This window comes from Leptinotarsa decemlineata, unplaced genomic scaffold, assembly GCF_025532065.1.
Source record: "Leptinotarsa decemlineata unplaced genomic scaffold, Ldec_3_MD MMD2_tig00026340_RagTag_RagTag, whole genome shotgun sequence".
NCBI classification, from domain to species: Eukaryota; Metazoa; Arthropoda; class Insecta; order Coleoptera; family Chrysomelidae; genus Leptinotarsa; species Leptinotarsa decemlineata.
The window spans coordinates 4,164,821-4,187,176 of NW_027412694.1; the positions used below are offsets into that span (position 1 = coordinate 4,164,821).

Here is a 22,356-nt window from a genome sequence, read left to right on the forward strand (position 1 = left end):
GAAAAGGAAAAGGAGAATTGATAATTTGTCGGGAAATGTTAAAGAACAGCTGATTTTCTACGATAAAGCAAGCAGATTTTATGCTTTACAATTAGATGAGAGCACAGATATTAGTAATGATGCAAACTTGCTTGCATATGTTCGTTACGAACACAACAACAGCATAAGTGAGGATTTTTCATTTTGTTTACCTTTACCTTCGCACACTACAGGTGAAGCAATATTTGAAATGAACAACTTTATGTCCACTCATGAAATTACATGGGACAAGTGTATGGCAGTTAGCACCGACGGTGCTCGGGCTATGACCGGGACACGAATAGGGCTGCAGGTGCGCGTTAAGAAGATGAATCCAGCTATTATCTGGCATCATTGCTGCATTCATAAGGAGGCATTAGCAGCTAAAAACATGCCAGAACAATTAAAAACAGTGTTAGACGACATAGTGCAGGCCTTTAAATTCCCGTATTTTCGGTATCATTTGTGAAGAAATGGGAAGCATTCACAAGCAGTTATTATTGCACGAAGTCCGTTGGTTATCTCGTGGCAAAGTTGTGACGCGTGTTTTTGAGCTGAGAGATGAGATCAGAATGTTCTTTTTGAGGAATTCTGGACACAGCGTCAGCAAATATGCTGATCACTTCAATGACTTTGGATGGCTTACAATGGCAGCATATTTAGCTGATATATTTAGTGCCCTTAACGAGTTGAACTTGAGTCTACAAGGGAGAGATACCAACATCTTCCAAGTCGATGATAGAATTGAAACGATGCTTTGGATAAATCGTACAATTCAAAAAAACTATAATCACTTTCCAACACTGTCAGCGTTTTTGGAGTCCTCTGGTGAAGCAATATTGCCAGCACAAGTACAAGATGAAATGGTGACACATCTCCGCACTTTGAGGTCTTCGTTTCGGGATTATTTTCCAGTACCCAACAAAAATAAAAATTGGATATCAGACCCTTTCAACACAGATGTTTCTGATATTACTGGCTTGACAGCGGCACAGGAAAACCAATTAATAGAAATATCCTGTGATTCAGCATTGAAACGCAATTTCAACGAATCTTCACTATCAAGTTTTTCAGTGAATGTAAAGACAGATTATAAGGAGATATCGGACGAAGCACTGAAACATTTACTGCTTTTTTCAACCACATACCTATGTGAAAAGGCCTTCTCTTGTGTATTTTTCATATTTTTCATAATAAACAGTTATAATTACCTCCTGTATATGTTTTTTTTGTATCTGTAATAACTAAAATAAATACCTAATCCGTTTTTTGCTGTTTATTTTATTAAGGGGGTCCGTGAAAACTGTGCTTGATTTCCTAAGGGTCCGTGGACTGAAAAAGGCTGGGAAACGCTGCACTAATCTATTGTTATCTTTACAGTTAAATGTTATATTGAAATGATATATAAAGTATCGATGAAGAATAGAACATGTTGAAAGTCTCACTGAAATCGTCTATGGTAACGATATATTCCCAATTTTCCAGTATCAAAGAGTTTTCAAAATTCATAATGCTGTATTAGCTAAAATCTCTTTTCCTTTCCGTTTTCACTTTCAGAGTTTAATTTCCGTTGAAGGCATCTAAGTTTGAAAGAATGATGCTATGATTTGAAATATTATTATCTAAAACACAGCAAGTTTCTTCTTAGAGAAGTTCATAAATATTTGATCAATTATAGTACTAGTAGTCAGTTACTCGAGTGGGCCAACTCACCACAGTATTTAAATTGAAGTATGTTAACATATAACATAACAAATTAAACTTGACATTTTTATATCTGTCGATGTTATTGAAATTACCACACAAAATAAAATTTAAATTAGGGCTATATAGTAAGTCCAGCACTTCACACATCCAATTTAAAAATACATTAACATTACCACAGGATGATCTATAACAATTTAAAATTATAGTAATAAATTGATGGATGTAGCCGTTACTACGTGGTAAGAGATCGTCATGGAAAAATAAAAAAAAAGTTCCTGTTTTCTTACCACTTGTATTTGTAACTAACGTTACTGCAGTTTCGTCCCATAAGGACATTTTCAAACTAATACAATAAAACGGTATATTGTATTGTAACGAATCTGAAGCCGCCCCTTATCGATACGCCAGCCGACTCATAGAAAAAACATATATGACCTCACCTCAAAAGAATGCAGTCGGGAACCGCCGGTAAAATTCTATAAACCGAACCGACTACAATGGGGAATGTTCCTCCTGACGAAAATCAAATAGTTTTCATAAAAGAGCTCTAAAACAACGCATTTTAAACTTATCATTTCAACCTTTTTTTAAAAAAAATATTTAAATACTTAAAAGAGGAATGAAATAATGCATTCAACATTTAAAGGGATTTGTTTCTATTTCACCATTTGGCAACATCGGTTATAGCTAATAAAGGACAATGAATCGGTTACCTGACGAGACAAACAAAGATGCCATATTTCAGAGGCGTGCTGTTCTGTTTACTTATGTTCCGAGTCATTCTGTGACCTATGACATTTTGTGCACCTAACCTATCTTCCCCTATATAAATAACAAAACAACTGTTGTTTATGTGGCTTATGGAGGTGGTATTGAACTATAATTTATATTTTGCCTCAATTGTTGATTTATAAAGATAATTTTCCTTTTTTAAAGTAGAATATCTAGGTACGTATAAATTACTTCAACTTGATATAGATGCCGTTGCCAATATGTTAATTAAAAACAAATCCCTTTAAAAATTAAAACCCATCATTTGAAACATCAATTCGAATACTTTTCGAAGTGAATTTAAAAAACTCATGAATTGAACTTAACAACTTTATTTTGTTCAAACTTGCATTTGCTGTAATACCCCAAATTGAGGAACATTTCCCATTCTCGATAAGCGATATAAGCCCGTCTTCCCGACCCAAGAGGGCAGTTCAGAAAGTGAATCGAGCGGCAAAACAAAAAATTCAAATAGTGGAAATAAATTAAGCATTCGTTGCTAAGTGAATGAATAAATTAGTTTGTGATTATTGAAATATTGTTGGAAATAAATTTGATTAAAACAGTTAAGTCATTAAATTGTCACAAGTGGTGATCAGAAGTGGATTTGTAAAATGAATCTGTGAGTGCTTGGTGGACAATCTGCAGGGAAAGCCTGCGAAAGCTAGAACAATGTTCGAACTATCAAGGAAGGTGGACAGGTGCCTGCTGTGCTGATATTGAGGCCACCATTAGAAAGGTAATGGAAAAAGTGTTGCCTGAGAGAAAACAAATAAGATGCTGGAACTGTGGAAAAATCTTCTTCGGCGTCCTACGTGTCGACAAAGAAGAGATGGTGCTTCATGGAAGAAGCGAAGAGATGATCAGGATCCTGTTGGCTGAAGACGTGTGCGTACCCGAGAAAGCTGAAGCCACCCTGGAGGCTCGCCTGGACGGAAGTGCAAGCAGCGGAAAGGTTGTAATGTTCGAGCCCAAGATACACGATGAGAAAATTAGACGAGGAATCGCACTGGGGAAATCCTGTTGCGTGTTGATAAAGTTGTGCTGGTCAGGGTCATGAATGTCAACTACTTTTCCGTGACCTAGAAGAAAGAAACAATGCTGGGACACTGTTCGTCCGTTTCCTCTATGATACGAAGTGTACGCAGTTCGGTTAGCCAAGCCAACAACTTGCCTAAAGGGTTGGAGAAGTTGATTGACATTTCCTCCAAGGACATAGCACCAACTCACCGATCATAATTGAGAGAGTTAGTCAAGAAGTACCAGGAAATCTTCGATATTGGAGAAGAAAAAGGCGGCAGAACGAATGCGGTTCAGCACAGGATCGACACTGGGAATGCCCGACCAATCCGTGTTAGAAATCACACGTTAAAAGGTAAGACCTCGTTAATCCTTAGCTCGCACAAGTTTCGACTTCTAAGGGTTGTCGTTAGTAGGGGTGCGACAGCTGGTTAACGGAAAAACCGATTTTAAACAGAGATTTAAACAGAATCCGGCAATCAGCTAGAAGACTTCCTCTTGCCAAGAAAGAAGAGGCAGACAAAATAGTCAGCGATATGGGGAAAGAAGGAGTCATTGAACCTTCTGACAGACCCTGGTCTTCCCCAGTCATATTAGTGAAGAAGGACGGCTCGACAAGGTTCTGCGTGGATTAGCGCCAACTAAATAACGTAACAAAGAAATACAGCTACCTTCTTCCAAGAATTGACGACATCCTAGACATGCTAGCCGGCTCCAAAATTTTCTCGACTTTTAGATTTGAAGAGTGGATATTGGCAAGTTGAATTGGCCCCAGAAGATCGAGAAAAAACAGCTTTCACCATCGGCTCAGGATTGTGGCAGTTCACGGTTATGCCATTTAGGCTTTGTAATGTTCCAGCGACCTTCGAGAGATTGATGGAGACGGTTCTCGAGGGGCTCTCATGAAAGACGTGTCTAGTCTATCTCGACGATCACTTGAAAAATCTGGAGAAGGTATTTATGCATCTGAGAAATTCTGGATTGAAACTGAGTCCCAAGAAATGCCATCTGTTCCACAAAGAAGTGCGTTATCTTGGCCACGTTGTCTCTGGGGAAGGGGTGGCGGTAGACGAACAAAAGATTAAAGCAGTTAAGGATTGGCCCATTCTAAAAGACATACATCAGCTTCGGTGCTTCCTTGGTTTGTGCACCTACTATCGCAGATATGTGCTGGGGTTTGCCAACATCGCCAAACCATTGACCCGACTCACAGAAAGGCAGATCCAGTTCCAGTGGTCCGAGGAATGCCAAGACTCATTCAAGAAGTTGAAAAAAGCTTTGATCAACGATCCTGTTTTGAGCTATCCCCTACCGGACGGAAAATTCATTTTAGATACGGACTCCAGCAACGTGGGACTTGGCGCAGTCCTTTCTCTGATGCAGGATAGACAGGAGAAAGTTATTGGCTACTTCAGCAAAATGCTCAGTGAACAAGAGCGCAATCATTGTGTCACCAGGCGAGAGCTGTTGGCCGTCGTCATACACGTATTTTCACAAATACGTGTATGGAAGAAGATTCCTGTTGAGAACGGACCATGCAGCTCTCAAATGGCTTCTGCAGTTCAAAAACCCCGAGGGCAGAGTAGCCATAAAAACGCAGATGCCCTGTCACGGAGACCATGCCCCGATGACTGCTCACATTGCCGATGAACAGAAGAGAAGGAAGCAGCTATTTGTAGAACTACAGCTATAAACGACAACTGGGAGAACAATAAGATCAAGGACGACCAAGAGAAAGACCCCGATCTTGGTTTAGTCATCGGACGGAGGAAAATAATTAAAGACCATCGTGGCAGGGGGTAGCAAGTTATTATTCGCCAGCTGTTAAGTCCTACTGGGCCCAATGGAACTCCCTTGCTTCGGAAAATGGGGTTCTGAAGCGGGTGTTGGAGTCTGAAGACGGTGGAGAAGAAAGGCACCAGACAGTGGTATCCAGGAACAGACGACGGGAGGTGCTCAAAGAAATTCATAATGGAGTCATTGAAGGACATTTGGGAGTAACGAAGACTCTCCAGAAAGTGAGACAACAGTTTTACTGGATTGTCAAGCCGACGTCAAGAACTGCTGCATAAAGTGTGCTGTATGTGCTGCCAGTAACGGACCTCGGATACGACCGAAAGCTCCAATTCGCCAGTATAACGTGGGTAGTCCCTTTGAGAGAATCGCCATCGACATCGCCAGCCCGTTCCCAGAGTTCGACCATGGGGACAAATACATCCTGGTAGCCATGGATTACTTCAGTAAGTGGGCAGAAGCCTATGCCCTGCCCAACCAGGAAGCCTTTACCGTCGCTGACGTCCTGGTAAAGGAATGAGTATGTCGATTCGGTGTCCCATTGGAGCTGCATTCGGACCAGGACAGAAATGTCAGGTCCAACCTGTTCCAAGAAATGTGTAGACTGTTGGACATTCGAAAGACCAGATCCACAGCCTTACATCCACAGTCCAATGGAATGTTGGACCGAATGAATAAGACCATAAACCGCCACTTGTCCAAGGTAGTCTCTGACCACCAAAGAGACTGGAACCAGTACCAGTGCGAACTGAAATTTAGAACGCCGCCAGAACAAGACACTGCGGGGGAAGACTATGTCAGCAAGCTTCGGCAGAGAATGGACGACATCCATGAACGAGTCCGTCTGAACATCCGGAGTTCCAGCGATAGAATGAAGAAAACCTATGACATCAAGGCGAAGACTGGGGGATTCGAAACCAGTGATCTAGTTTGGCTGTACAACCCTAAGCTACGCCGTGGTTTATAACCGAAGTTGCGGAACTCATGGAAAGGTCCGTACAAAATCATGAATAAGATAAACGACCTCGTCTACCGAATCCATAAGCCACCTCGAGGAAAGCATAGAGTCGTCTATTTTGATAGATTGGCTCCTTATGCCTGAAATCATGACCAAGTTCGCGCCCTCAGCCCGCCAGATGATGAAATGACGTTCCAGAAGTTCGTGTCTTTATACTCGAACGGACAAAAGGTCGTACATGGGGTAACTCAAGAAGAGCCATGAGACATTTTCAAGATTCCATTTGATTACGCACTAGCTCACTGTGTGCCAAAGGATCTCCAAATATATCAAAATATCGTTGTGGTATTCAACAAGAAATTCGGTCAGCTCCAAACAATACGAGAACAGAATCCAGAAGTTGGAGGAGTGCTACAGGTGAAGAAGAGTCAGAGAAACATTTTCTACTTGGTGACCAAAAAGCATTCACGAGACAAACCGTCCTATGAAGATGTCTGGAGGAGTCTTACCACACTGAGGGACACGATGCTCGACCAGAATCTTGTGAACTTGGCAATCCCAAAATTATCCTCTGGGCTTGACAGGCTGGATTGGAGGATTGTGAGAAGCATGTTGGAAACGATATTGAGATCCACCGGCATCAAGATTTTGGTATGCGGTAACCATCTTCCACGATCGAGCATGAAGACTGTGGAGTGGTACTTCCATCGAACTTCACAGTGTAGATATGGGGAGTCCTGCAGGTATCGATACACGCCGAGGATGGCATTTCGGGGCGAAACATCTTCAAGAAGGGGGCAATGTAACGAATCTGAAGACGCCCATGACCATTACGACGGCAGAATCATGGAACAAAAACACATGACATCACCGCGAAACAATGCAGTCAGGAATTGCCGGTAAAATTCTAGTACCGAACCGACTATCGATATAAGCACGTTTTCCCGACCCAAGAGGGCAGTTCAGAAAGTGAATTGTTTTTATCAGGCCATCATTTTTGGTACAGATATGTAGACGATATTCTCGCCTGTTTCAGAGGTACTACATGACAGCTGAACCAATTTATGACATTCATGAACAATCTCAATAGCAACATTCAGTTCACACTCGAAACAGAGATAGAGAAACAGATGAATTTCTTAGACCTGGCCATTACACACAATCAGAATAAATTTGAGTTTAATATTTTCAGAAAACCTAGCTATACAGACATCACCATCCCAAGCTATTCTTTCCATCCAGACAGTCATAAATTAGCAGCCTACAATTCAATGTTGCACAGGGCATTCTCACTGCCTTTGCAGACAATCTAGCTGGGGAAATTGATATAATTACACAGATAGGTCATAATAATGGTTTCAACGCAGACACTATCCAGAAGTCAGGAAACAAAGCTGGAAATTCACTTACAGATTAATATACCCTCAGGTCAAACAACCAGAAATCAAGAAATGGGTAACGCTAACATATTATGGAAAAAGAACAGAAATAATTGCATGTTTCTTCAGAAAAAACAATGTGGAAATAGTATTCAGACCACATGCCAGGTTATCTCATGAACATGAAAGGTCCTTCAGACTAGGAAAAAATGATTCGACTTTTTCAAACCATTCCTTAGCATGCAACCACAAGTTTCCGAATCTAAACGATACGGAAATTCTGCACTATGCAAGGAAGGGTGGTTGCAAACTCAATTATTTAGAATCCTTGGAAATTCACAAGCATAAACATTGCGGGTGCAACCTGTTAAATGATCAAATCGATTTAATTTACTCTCCGGTTTTTAAATTGGCACATCCTTGTGAACTGTAAATTCACGTATTCAATCAAGTCAAGTACCTCTATTTCTATTAGTACCTCCAGGGGTGGTATATAATGGCGAATGTAATGAATCATTGTTAGTTTATTGTATAAGTTTGAAAATGTCCGTAGAGGACGAGACTGCAGTAACCTTAGTTACAAATAAAAGTGGTAAAAAACATAAGACATTTTCTTTTCTCTCGTTGAATTTCATTCGGCGTACTATAACCTTATTTAACGTGTTTTTCTTACAAGTCCCCCTTCCACAATGCAGCTGTTGAGATGTCATATGCATATTTGTAGGCAAAATTTATGAATACGACAGGTTACTGCCTAATTGGACTCTTCAGTGGTTTATATTATGCAGTAACTTTCCGAGGTGAACTTTTCAGTTTGCCCTTTATTACACCTCAGCAGATTCTCTATTCATTTAGCTTTGTTTATTTTTCAGATATACCCAAAAAACAGTAAGAAATATCGAGTCCTCCACAATTTTTTTTCAAGATATGCTTTCGTTAATTTTTTTATGCCAAAATAAACAACTTACTATAAACACATATTATAAAAATTCATCATCCATTGATAATTTAGAACCTAAAACAAACACAATAATCTATTAGGGGTTTCTGTGACCGCAAGTAGGTGGTAAAAGGACAAAAATAGGTGGTAGCTGGTCAAGGGTTAAGGAAAGGTGAACACTGTTTTGAGTAGTTCAGTACATGTCAGATAACAAATATAATATCCATCAAGTAACATTGACCAAAATGGTTAATCGAATGAAACATCTTTTTTGTCGTTACAATAGTTTTTTGGCGTCTTTTATTTTCTGTGTGAATCTCTGATATTTCAACAACTTTCCAAAATCGTATTCGTAAAATATTTTGCATACATGATATTCAAGTATAAAGGGTTATTTATTGTCTGGCCTACTGTTCGAATAAAAAACTCAAAACTGTTGTTTTCATATTGTGTCTTTTCAGAAATAATTCAAATATACAAACTACATACTGCATATTATTCATTAGATAAAAAAATACTTCTTACATTCAATTGAAATATATTTATATGTAATTGTTATCAATTACTCACACTTTTTATTATTACAAATAAAAAAGTAAACTATCTCAGTCATTTATCATAAAAATAATTAGGTAAAATTTGAATGAACCTACAACATTATTACTCGTCAGAATCACTCAGTTCGATGACCTGAAAAAAAAAGAGTTATTATACATTACAAAATGTTAGACTTATATATTGAAGGGTGTTGTCCATCAAAGAGTGTAAACGTTCACGGCCGGAGAGAACTGTGTCAAAGCTATTTTCCAGTTTTTTTTGGCCGTGGTCTGCAGGTTTTGATGCCTGACGTTTCGTCTACAACTACGATATACATTATCGAAGGCGATGAGGTAATGGTCGAAGTGCTCCAGTTGTTCTCAATGCAGAAAGTACAGATTATAGTTTCTGCGTTAATTTCTGCTTGTAGTTTCTGAAAATTGTAGTTTTTGCGTTGACTACTGCGTGTAGTTCTGTGCGTAGTTTCTACAAATTTTAATTTCTGCATTGAGAACAACTCGAGCACTTCGGCCATTACTTCATCGACTCTGATAATGTATACCGCAGTAGTAGACAAAACGTCAGGCATAAAAATCTGCAGACCACCGTCAAAAACCCCGAAAAGAGCTTTAACATAGAATTGTCCCAGTCATGAATAAATATATAAACAGGGCTACTGGAATTCTGTGTATGCATGAGGATATCTTGAACGGTGACAGATAGAGGATGGGTTGAATTGGGGCAAAGTTCAAACCATTGAGTTTTATTAGATAATAATGAAAAAAATCAACTTTACTTTTTTTGTTCAGAAGATAACCTGAAAATTTTCAATTTCTATTTAAGACTTTATTTTCTATGTTTGTCAAGATGTTGGAAGTACAATCATGCTTAGTTTCCAAAACTCTCAATAAACTTTCAGAATAGGTATGCTCACAGAACTTTTTTCACAAGGTTTTGACTAACTTGGACCACAATCAAAGCTGTGAATTTCAAATTACATCTTGTATTTTTATAGCAATTTTTATCGGCAATGTTCATATAATATAGTGGAATTGAATTTTTTCAATTCTCCCTAAAGTTTTGGTAATTCATGATCATTAAGTAAATTATCATTAATTTTCATTACAACCCTAATAAACGTTCAAATGGAAGTGTCTCTTTATGTACCACAGTCAATTTACAAAAAATTCATTGGTCCTCCATTATTTGAAATGAATCACCAAATATTTGAAATATGTTGGAATCCCAACTCTCTATTTTCAATGAAGTTTTTTCATGTCACATAGGTAGATCGGATCGACCACACAATTGCAGTCGCGTTCCAGCGATCTCAAGCCGCCCATAAGAAATACACGTACACGGGTGTTCACAAAAGTCAAAACAGGCTTCTGCAGTCAACTTGATGCTGATCTCCGCCGAGATATCATCGCGGCATCCGCCGTACATTAACCACAAACTTGCAGTTGTACCCAACCGCGTACATATTGGTCTCACAGCATTCAATTTTTGACGTCAGTTGCCTCAACTGCAAGTGCGGTTTATATGACCGCAAGTTGACCACAAAAATGTGGTTGGGTCAACCGCGAAGTGCAGTCAACGTGGCCACAATGTTGTGGTTGCCTCCGTGTACGGCCAGACAGGTTTTTTTGTTACTTCATGTTACGAAAGGGGTTCAATGAGTAGTTAGAGAAAGAAAGTTCATCACGACAGAGTTCCGCATTACAAGATGGAGATTTTTATGAGAAGGCTGAAGCGAACGACAAACAACATAATTGTCATCGCCCCATCTGTCCATGAACGAGTTCGAGGAACGATACAGCCAGTCTTCAAGAATGCCCCGCTCTCTTACTATATGTGAAATTTGACAACTTTCAAATGACTAATTTATCAAATTCAACAAAAGCAAGATTACAGAAATAATGTTTGAAGGAAATTCAATCCAAATTATACGAGGTTGGTCACATCCGAATAGATCACTCTGCAGTAGTACCCAGGATTTTGGCGCCCCTTAAGGCATTTTGGATCATGTTTTTTTATTTATTTTTTGAAGGTAGGTAGGTGCTTGCAATAAAGCAAAAATCTGAACTTTAGAAGTCATATTTATTTGTAGACTAAAATATCAAAATGAAACAAACAGAATAAAATCATAACAAAATAAATTCTTGTTCACACTTATTTTAAAGCATTTACTTTACTAATAGGGTACAGACAGGTTGATTATAAATACTAAAAAATAACCCGAAACTAAAAATCACATCTTTTTTACGAACAAATAACAGAAATATTGCCTAATGTCTACATAATGTCTAGATATTTTAAAAAATATGCAATATGCAGATACTTCTGATAAAAAATACCTAGGTAACTTCGTTATAAAATAAAAAATGATAGCTAGGTACGATAGAAAAATACAAAATAGCCATTGGAGCAGCGATATTTTCCGCTAATATCGCTAGCCCAGACAATCTTTCTTGAAGTATTGTCGATCTTAAATAATTTTCAATGATTTTGAAAAAGATCGCTCGCCAGACGCTACAGATACAAGCAATGTCAGAAGAATTCTTAGTGAAATGCTCAAGTTTGGAAGGGTGGAGATTGAATTTTTTCCAAATATATATTTTAAAATACTTAAGAGGTCAGTATCATCAGGTAATGAAAAACAAATTTAACGTACTTAAGTAAAAAGCAATTTGTTCGAGCCCATTCACTTAAACCCTTTCAAAAATAAAGGCAGAAAAAGTATTAAACTAATTTGATCTTATAGCCCTTAAAAAAAACCTACAAAATGGTTTTTTGAAAAGATCGATAGCATAAAAACTAAGCGAGTCATTAATAAAAAACCAATTATTTTTTTAAACTCGTACAGGGTCTTTGACTTTTTGACAATATTTATGTGCTTTCTAGAGCCTTTATTATGTCAGATAGAAAAAAAATGTGTTATGCTTATATTTGTTTCCTATTTGGACTATTGAAAATAAATTATATTTCTTCTAATTGTTTCCATGGCTTTCTCTGCAATTGATTAAAGCTAATATAACTTAAAAATTTAAAAACAGCTCACCCAAATGCCCAAATGATATCAACATATATATTTTTCAAATCAGAGAAAAAAGGGCTTTTATTTTGGCGCATAATATACAGGGTCTTTTATTAATGTGGATGCTGCCTATATTTTTTCATTTCATTTCAATAATTAAAAAGATATTTGGGTAAACAAAAAATAATTATAACCAGTATCCTATAAAAGGTTAATGTTGATAGTATAAATTAAAGTAGGGACCACTTACCAATTTATAAAAAATCAAACCGTTGAAATTGGAGTCAACAGGTATTCATCAGCATTTGATTTTTCAGAAAAAAAGTAGTAAACAAAATATTATACAACACAACACTTGACAAAATAAAAATAACTTTAAATGTAATAATTAATAGGATTACTTATTTTTATGTACTTGTTGCACGGTCCAGTGAACTAAGCGGTTTAAAAACGCCTCTGGCGATGCATCATCTCTTTTATAGCGCTCTGTGCATTGTTCATGTCTAAACAGGAAAAAAATCTCCGCCTGACATGTTCTCGCAACATAGGAATCGGCAGTAACTGGATGATAAATTATTAAAATTTCGTGTGTATTTATACCTGACCCTATTTAATTTCTCAACTTTTATTTTAAAATTAATTTTTGTTTTTTTTTTTTGAAAATTATTGCAATTTTTGACCCTAGATTTTGGCGTCCCTAAAGGATGGCGCCCGTGTGCATTTCACACTTTGCACATATGGTAGCGGAGGCCCTGGTAGTACCTCTATGACTGATATGTACAACTTGAAAGAAGGAATCCCCGGCCCTGTCACACTCAAATATGTTTCAAAATACCTTACGATGATTTGATCACCTTTTGGGGTTTGGGAACACAAAACACTGTTGTTTTTGTCTGGACGGGTGTCTATTTGGATGTGACCAACCTCATATAATTTGGATTGAACTTCCTTTATTATCCATCCGACTCATATTCTGACTGGCTTCTAATAATTAGAGGCAGTAGGTATAGCTAAACCTTTTATACTCAGTATAAATTTTTATTATCAAATAAGCATGTCAAGTAAATATGTTCTGCCTTGTAAAAATCAACCGAAAAATTTTTGATACAATTTGGAAAGATGCTCTTTTTGATTATCGGTTTGTCAAATTTACAATTCACAAAAAGTGTTTGATTTTTCGGACCAACTGTAATTTTTTCATATGGTGTCTATACTCGTACCTACGCGGTACGCCGCAAAACTGGCTCATAGTCGATGGTGATGTTACTCAACTTAATTTTGGATAAACTAACCATTTTAAGGAAATTTCTTCTGAAGTAAACTTTTCTAAGGGGTACAATTATTCCATTTTTATCAAGATTTCATGAAAATCTCAGATTTTTCTTATCTAGAAAACATAGGGGTCAAATTCTGAAAATAACCCTCATGAATCTCTCCACTGAATATCATTTACCTGGTCTTAAATCTGATATGTGTGTGTTTAATGTACTATAGTTTCAACCTTAGTGAAACTCTTGGTTTGAAAATGCCAATTTGTTTTGCACTGATGGGCAATATACTTTATTCAACCCTTTTGGAATGTCGAATTATATTGCCACAAGGTATTTGCACTAAGTGAAGCCATCATAAAATCTAGATGTTCGTCTACAATATTATTCCTGATGAATAATTGCCGGACAAAATTGCTGCGCCCAGGATTAAACCTAGATTATTACCTAAATGGTAATAAAGATAAATTACATTTGTGTTCAAATGTAAGATACCACTAACGGAAAAATGTTGACAAAAACGCGAGGCTCGAAAAAGGGTCATGGGTAATCAGCATTCACCTCGAGTCAGCCAGGAGAGAGCGTGATTATTCATTTTTATTTGGTCAGCTACATATAGGAAAAGTGGGTGATGGTGTAATTGTTAAACTTGACTTGTGAATTGGTTTATCTTTTGGAAAATATATTCATACAATTATTTTAACTGCTTTTCTTATACAAAATTCAATATATCGGAAGCTAATATTGACATTAATTTGGGATACCAGGGTTGAAATTGTCACAATGGCCACAACTACACGTTGCTTTGTCGACTTTTTTATTTTAGGTGTAAGTGGCCGAAATATATATGCATTCCGAAATATATATGCATTCCGAAATATATATGCATTCATGTCCAACCAACTCACTTTGAATACATCAGTTGTAATGGTCATGGGATCTGGGTGCCAATGCTTGAAATTGTTGACGTTTATTGTTGGAAAAATTAGAAAACAGATCTATTTCGGTTTCCCCAAATTTTCTTAGCAACTTTTGAATAGCATAGTCACTTAAACAATATTCCTTTTAAAATCTTCAGATCTAAAACGTTGATCTGCTCTAACACTGTCTTACGACTTTATGTATGAGGCAAATTACATTATGTTTGAAAGTGATTGACAATGTTTCGTGATGAATTTCACTAGTTCGGACTTCCATTGTCTACTATATAAAATGATTTGAAATCCCTGAAACGAGTAAAAAAGAATAATTAAAAAAGAATAGTTGAAAAATAACAATTATATTAAGCAACAATAAACCTGAAATGAAATGATAGTGAAATAACCTACAAGTAAAAATATAATAATTGAATAAATAAATATTAAAGGAATGAAAAAAGAAAATAATAAAAAAATAAAAAAGTGTAGAGATTCTAAGTCACGTTAGTTCACGACGTTTCGATTGTTGGTATCTACAATCGTCTTCGGGTGATGACTGGACTGATTCCTCGGAGAGATGACTATTTTATAGGTCGTTGAAATACTTTCACTTTCTCTACTTTCTTTTTCCGCTTCACTGATTCCGTGAGAGGTGACCGTTTTGGCGGGAGTTGGTCATTTTTCGTTTGATGATGGGTTTCCATATGTTTCGTATATCTACGCTGGCCTGGCTGAATACGTTGTTGGACAACATGTATGCGGCTTCCTTAAATTTTCTCCTGAACCAATGTTCCTCTCTGTGCAAGATCTCAGCTTGGGACCACTCGATGTTGTGTTGATGGGTCCAAACATGGTCTGCTATTCCTGATTTGCTGGTTTCTCCTCGCTGTGTGTGCTTCTTGTGCTCGGCAATGCGAACATTCAATGGCCTCTTAGTTTCACCAATATAGGATTTTCCGCACTCACAGGGTATCCAGTAAATGCAATTCTTGGAATCGCAGTCCGCGTTTGGGGGCCTGGTTTTCGTGAGGCTGCTACGGATAGTGTTACCGGATCTGAAACAGGTTCTAATGTTGTACTTGGAACCAATTCTTCTTATCCTCTCCGATAATCCTCTGATGTAGGGAAGTGCAAGCACTGGTTGTGACGGCTTCTCTTCCTTGCGAGGCTCCTGCTGTCTTTTAGCCAAAGTCTTTTCTACCATCGCTTTGGAGTATCCATTCCGCTGAAGATCTTTTTTGATGATGTCTAGTTCCTTCTCGAGACCTTCCTTTGTATTACAGAGCCCAAAAGCACGGTCTAATAGAGTCTTGATGATTCCTCTTTTTGTCGATTGATGGTGGTTGGATTCGTGGTTCAGATACTGTCCCGTATGAGTGGGTTTTCGGTATACAGATGTTTCCCACTTAGTGTCGGTCCTTTTCACCAAAACGTCTAAGAATGGCAATTCAAAATGACAAAATGGTCAAAATGACCAACTCCCGCCAAAACGGTCACCTCTCACGGAATCAGTGAAGCGGAAAAAGAAAGTAGAGAAAGTGAAAGTATTTCAACGACCTATAAAATAGTCATCTCTCCGAGGAATCAGTCCAGTCATCACCCGAAGACGATTGTAGATACCAACAATCGAAACGTCGTGAACTAACGTGACTTGGAATCTCTACACTTTTTTATTTTTTTTATTATTTTCTTTTTTCATTCCTTTAATATTTATTTATTCAATTACTATATTTTTACTTGTAGGTTATTTCACTATCATTTCATTTCAGGTTTATTGTTGCTTAATATAATTGTTATTTTTCAACTATTCTTTTTTAATTATTCTTTTTTACTCGTTTCAGGGATTTCAAATCATTTTATATAGTAGACAATGGAAGTCCGAACTAGTGAAATTACATTATGTTCCTTTTCTCACACCACTGCTACATAGCTCTTGCTATTTTGTAAAGTTTTCGATTTTTTATGCCTACCATCCGATTATTGTGAGCGATGGCAGTTTTGCTGTCAATTCGTAACCAAATGTGATAGTTTGAGGAATGCTTGCCAAACGTTTCAAGCCCATAACTCTTTAGGCAACCACGGTGCATAAAATAAACCACCATGTACCACCACGTATGGTGACGGTGGTAAATAAAGTGTACCACCTGCTCAACAGAGCAATTGATCTGGTTGCAATGATTCATTTTCAGAACCACTGTAGTTTTGCCATCTTGTGCACGGTATACGCAACTCACAACAGTTGGTTACGGATTTGGTCGCGAGTTGCAGCCACTAACCTCAAAACTTTGTACGTTCAACTGATGTGCTTTGTTTTGTGGTCTTATTGTATGAAAAATAAATAGTTTTTTTGCAATAATTGGGAAAAATTGGAAAGCTAATGTTTGAAGTAGGTGTCATTAGCATCAAAACTGAAAATATTACATTACAAGTAAACATAAACAATTTATTGTTTTGGTACCTTTCGTGTACCACCGCGTCGGTTGAAACTTTTATGGTGTCATTTTTTCCGGTGATATACAATGGTTCACAAGCAACACTGGATTAGCAGTCATAAAGTGGAAGGATAACAGGTCCGTTCATATTTTGATCGTTCGGTAGCCAGGCGGTTCGACGTGGGTGCTTTGTTCACTCACTCGAATTGACTGCCGTGTTGGTCGGTGGTTCAAGCCCTAGTCTGAACGATCGATTTTCACTTTCCATCGTCCAACTCGTGTTAGGAATCACACGTTAAAAGGTAAGACCTCGTTAATCCTTAGCTCGCACAAGTTTCGACTTCTGAGGGTTGTCATTCGTAGGGGTTCGACAGCAGGTTAACTAAAAAACAGATTCAAAACAGATTTTTTGAACAGATATTCTTTCTAATTATCATGATCCTGAAAATATTTGTGAAGTACAATGCAAGGAGAAGGATGGTAGTATAAAATCGGTTACAAATTCTGCCACGGTCATTGACTACAATCATAACATGAATTTCGTAGATAAATTCGATCAACTGCTGGCAAGCTACAGAATTGATAGACGAAGTAAGAAATGATGGCATAGAATTATGTTCTACCTTTGAGATGCAGCTAGTATCTACTAAAAGATCATCTTCTCAATCTATAGTTCCAGTGAATTAAAAAATCTGAGCCCTTTGTTCTCGCTGAAGTGCGACAGTAGTCTTCAAAACATCAACCGGAGCGAAGCATTATATAGTTCAAAAGTTAACCAGGATTTGTTCAGTTTGTCAGGTACCTTTGTGCCTAGGTACAACCAAATCTTGCTTCCAGAACTACCATGCCCAATAATTCCAAAGGATAATTCAGCAAAGAAAATGAAATTTTTCTTACTGGATGGCTTGGTGGTACCTTATTTGTACCATCGCATAAGTCAAAAACAATCAGTGCAATTGCAGTGCAATGGAAAAAAAAGTTACCTTTATGTTTGTTATGCATACCTTATTATTCAACACGAGTTTTATTAGAATTTATAAATAAAATTTTTGTTGCTCCACTTCGGAATTTTGTTGGTAAAATTTTCTGCCCCTCAAAGAGATAAAAGGCTGCTGTCGAACCCAGAACATTAGTATGCAATCTGGTCTCCCCTGGGTCCTAAAATCCTTCAGCTCCCTTCTTGTTATAACTTGCCCCCATCCACTTTCAGAGACATCCGTGAAAATGTGCATATTTTACTATAGAAATTTCAGGTCCTATTTGCTTTCTCAATATGAGTTATTCACCATTCAAAGTCGTCGTTCAACTGGAAATTTCCTTCACACTGTCATAATCTCCCTGATTTGCCTTCAAAACCCAATATCGGTGCCAATCAAATAGTTTTGTATAGTCGCCCATATTTTACCGCCGGGCAAACAGAAATTAAATGTCCAATGAACTTGGAAAAGTTTCTTATATTGAAATTTCGAGTGTGACTTACGTCTCATCGCATATTTTCCTTCATTTTTTACTTCTTTTCTGCAGTAACTCTCATTTCTATCATGGCTGTATCGAAAGTAGATCCCAAAAAGGTAATTGTTTGGTTAGGTTTGAGTTAACTTTTTTTTTCATTGATAAATTCTATTTTTTCGTAAGGTTTACAGGTCTGATAGATATTTTCCAAACATTCACCCCTATTATTACTTATTGATAAGATATCGTCCAAATAGGCCAATGATATAAAATGTCAATTCGTAAGAGAATGTAGGACTGGCTTTTAGATTTTTGAAAATACATAAGGTGCTATGTATAAACCAAAATATGTGCACATTGAAACTCAAAAAAATTTGTTTTCGAATCGAAATCGTGAATATTTTTGTGTTTACTGATAGAGAGAAGTGAAAAAATATACGTCTGCCATTGATACCAAAAAATAATATTTTGATACCTGATTTTTCACAGGAGCTGTGTTTAGTTGTTTGAGATCCAAAATTAATCTACAGCCACCATTAGATTTCAACCTCAAAAATAATTGGACAAAAATTGTTTTTCACCTTTTTCTACTGGCTTAATGACGCCAATTTTAATGTTTAAACTTTCGTAATGGGCCTGTTAGCGGCTGGAGTACCAGTCTTTGGAAAGGTGGGATGTCAAAAGAAATTTTAATCCCTTAACCCACTCTAAACCATATGTATTAGTTGTCACTGTTTTCCAACCATTACAAAATTTTTCATTAAACCAGCATATGATTATATAAGATTTCCAACTACTGGGTGAGACAAGGTCTTTTGAAGTTTTCTGAAGTTGATGGCTGTACTTTCAGCTTCTTTACCATGATTCCAAAAATTTCCGGGCTTTCTCAATGAATTTTTTTTTCAAACAGTAATGGTACCAGGTGATTGACAACTGCCATTTTCTGGTTGAAATGTGAAGCAATAAATTGAAATTGAATTATGTATGTTGCATAATAGTTTTCCGGCATCTACTGAGTTCGACAATTTTGGTTCGAGTGTTTCAGCATTTTCATCAAGGCTGAAAAACCCTTGCTCAATGTGATTTATGCCCAAAAAAGTTGTGTTCAAAAAATTAGTTGAAGACTGATTTATGTTGTTCCTCGCCAGGGAAATCTTTAGTACCATGCGAAAGAATCGCGCTGAAGAGAAACCAGAGCTAGATCTGGATTTTCGGATTCAAAACATTTAAATCCGTACAATTGCTTGGAATGGAGCCATTATCGATCAAGTTATTTTTCATTTCTTTATCTAGGCCTTGTGTTAGGTATTTGTTCTGCCTTAGCCCAATGTTGTCCTTGATGTTAGTCCCATGAAACTTTTCTTCAGATATGTGATAGAATCGGCCGATACCCGATGAAAATCAGTAACACACTCGAGAAACACTTTATTGTGAGACTTTCACTTCAGTCGGATCCTCTTCTAGTAATAAGTCTCACTGGGTAACCATTCTGTGAGGACTGGCTATTAGTATAGGAATGTTCCTATGCCGAATCTGCCTCCGAACCTTTGTCAACAACAAAAGGTGAATGTTGAACATTGGTTGTATAATTTATTCTATATGTTTTGCGGTTCATGATTTTTTGATAAAACTTGACCATGTCTAATGGAAAAACCCAATACCGCTATCAGTTCAACAAAGAAATTGCATGAAAAGCAATTGTTAGCTCCTGTTTTTGCGGAGCATGAATGGCACGAGAATAACTAACAGATGGCTGCATTAATATCTACAAGGTAGATTGCCCCTACCAATGATCAATGATCAGAAATCACTATCAGTCTCATTGTTTTCCAGTAGTTCCACTTCTCTGGTTATTCTCTAAAACATTATAAAACACGTTAAAGCGATTTTACTTACTTGACGAGTATGAACGAGTTTTTCCTCGGTTTTCGTCTAATTTCTTCTTTTTCCTCACTAAGCATGATTCTCTTTCTTGATTTTTTCCCATAATGTGGACAATTTCACCTATTTTATTCACTTCCACTTTCACGAACTTGACACATTCAGCGCAAGTATATTGAAGCGTATTTGAGTGTTATCGTGGGGTGACATCATAGAAGTACTACTACAGGGTGATCTATTCAGATGGGACGAAGTATAATGCAGTCACCATGTCTAGATGTGACCCATCATTACCATATTTATGACTTTTTAATGATGAGAATGAGCCAGTGTCCATTTTATTAACTATATCAGAAGACAAATTCACAAACCAGTGATTAAAAAATTTGAGGTCTAAGTCATGAGTTTTCTGTTTTTTTATCTCTGATGATTTCACAATTGACTATTTTCCAAACTGTTTCAGTATTATTGACAGAATGATTTATTTAGTTCATAACACATAAATATGTAAGAATTTGGGGATCATAATCAATAATAATAATGATTCTCGGACCCAATGATCACTTACACCACGGAGTGGGGAGTGGTCGTTGGTTGATAATACTGGCGCGCCCTCCCGAATGTATCGGGGCTTCGGGGGTAGGGCCTTACCAGCACATACTGCGGTAAAAAAAATATAATAGTAATGTTTATTTTAAAAATGTATAAAAAGATAAAAGATGAACATATTACAAGCACATAAATACACATGACAAGTCATTGAGGCTCATAGAGCTTATGCATGACATTTATTGAATTACAAATATAGCAATAAAATACATTTCAAAAATATAGCAATAAAATACAATTCAAAATTTTTGTGAATGATGTCAGTTGAGATAAAACATTTGGAGTAATTCCTGAATAAATATCAGAATATAACTGCTTGTCAAAATCGGTTGAGTAATGTCAATTTCGAGAAGATTTTGTGAATATGTTAAAATTAGTTCATTTTTTCAAATAATTAGTTGATCTGATGTATACAACTCATAAGTTAGCGTAGCAGTTTTAAGTCTATGAGATCACTGAAAACTTTTCTGTCCAATCATTTATTCCCATGGAATTTGTAGGATGTACACGATTTAACCTTCTTTATATCATCAGGAAGTAAATTATAAACTTTTGATGCTAAACATTCCACTGACCGTTGACCAATAGTTTTTCCACATGTCGTTTCATTGATATATTTACTTTTGTGTCGTGATAATGTTCAATTGCCTGTAATTTTATTTTATTTACGATAAGTAAATATAGATTTGTCTAAGTCGAAAATGCTGTTTTCCAGGAATAGTAAATCGCTGAAATAAGTAATATTTTTCTTGCAAATTATACTCAAAATCCACTTTTGCATAACGCTTAAATTATGTAAATTATATGTAGCTACGCCACCCATCCTAGTGTTCCATATGATAACTGGGCGAGATATCTGAATTTGATAAGCAGCAATCCCTTGGCTTATTTTTTAACGTGATTAACGTGAAGGTCCCATTTAAAGTGCCTGTCTATAATAATTCCTAAGTACTTAGACCTATCTTTTTCTAGAATGTGTGTTACTTTGTTCAACACCAAATGACCTAATTCGGTTAAATAGTTGGAATACGATGTGAATAGTAAATGGTATGATTTTTCATAGTTCATTGTTACACTGTTGAATGAAAGTCTTGTTCGTCCTCACGAAGTATTGCCATATCATCAGCAAAACTGATGATTTTACCTGTAGATCGATATGTCATGAAACTGTTTATGTACAGAGTGAATAATAGAGGTACAAGAACCGTTCCCTGTGGAACTCCATAAGAAACATCCCTTGAAGGACTCGCTATTCTATCGATTTCTACAACTTGTTTTCGTTCAGACACACAGCTTTCCATTAGTTGGTATGGGGTCCTCTTATCTGATAGGATTGGAGTTTTTGGAGAAGGCGTTTGTGACCTGCTGTATTGAAGGCTTTTGATAGATCTACAAAAACGCAAATTAGGGAAATTTTTTGTGTATGGCCTTATATATATATATATATATATATATATATATATTAGTGATTAAAGCATATATGGAATCTTCTGTACTTCGACCTTCCCTAAATCCAAACTGGTTGTTGGACAGAACTTTAAATTTTTCAAAAAGGTTATACATTTGTGTTTTCACGATTTTCTCAAATATTTTAGAAAACACCGACAACAAAGAGACTGGCCTGTAATTTTAGAAT

The 22,356-nt window shown here is 36.8% G+C and overlaps 1 protein-coding gene across 5 annotated transcripts in view; it reads right to left on the reverse strand.

Moving 5' to 3' along the window:
* Positions 1-9,062: 9,062 nt before the first annotated feature.
* LOC111517468 (uncharacterized) overlaps positions 9,063-22,356 on the reverse strand; it is a 95,553-nt gene continuing 82,259 nt past the window's right edge. For 4 of the 5 annotated variants that reach the window (XM_074183624.1, XM_023173635.2, XM_074183628.1 and 1 more), the window contains exon 13: positions 20,789-22,109. In XM_074183624.1, coding sequence (XP_074039725.1) covers positions 22,041-22,109 — 69 coding nt within the window. In that variant the 3' untranslated portion in view covers positions 20,789-22,040. Of the gene's footprint in view, positions 9,278-20,788; positions 22,110-22,356 lie in introns of those variants that run through there. The other variant, XM_074183626.1, reaches the window with a different exon arrangement.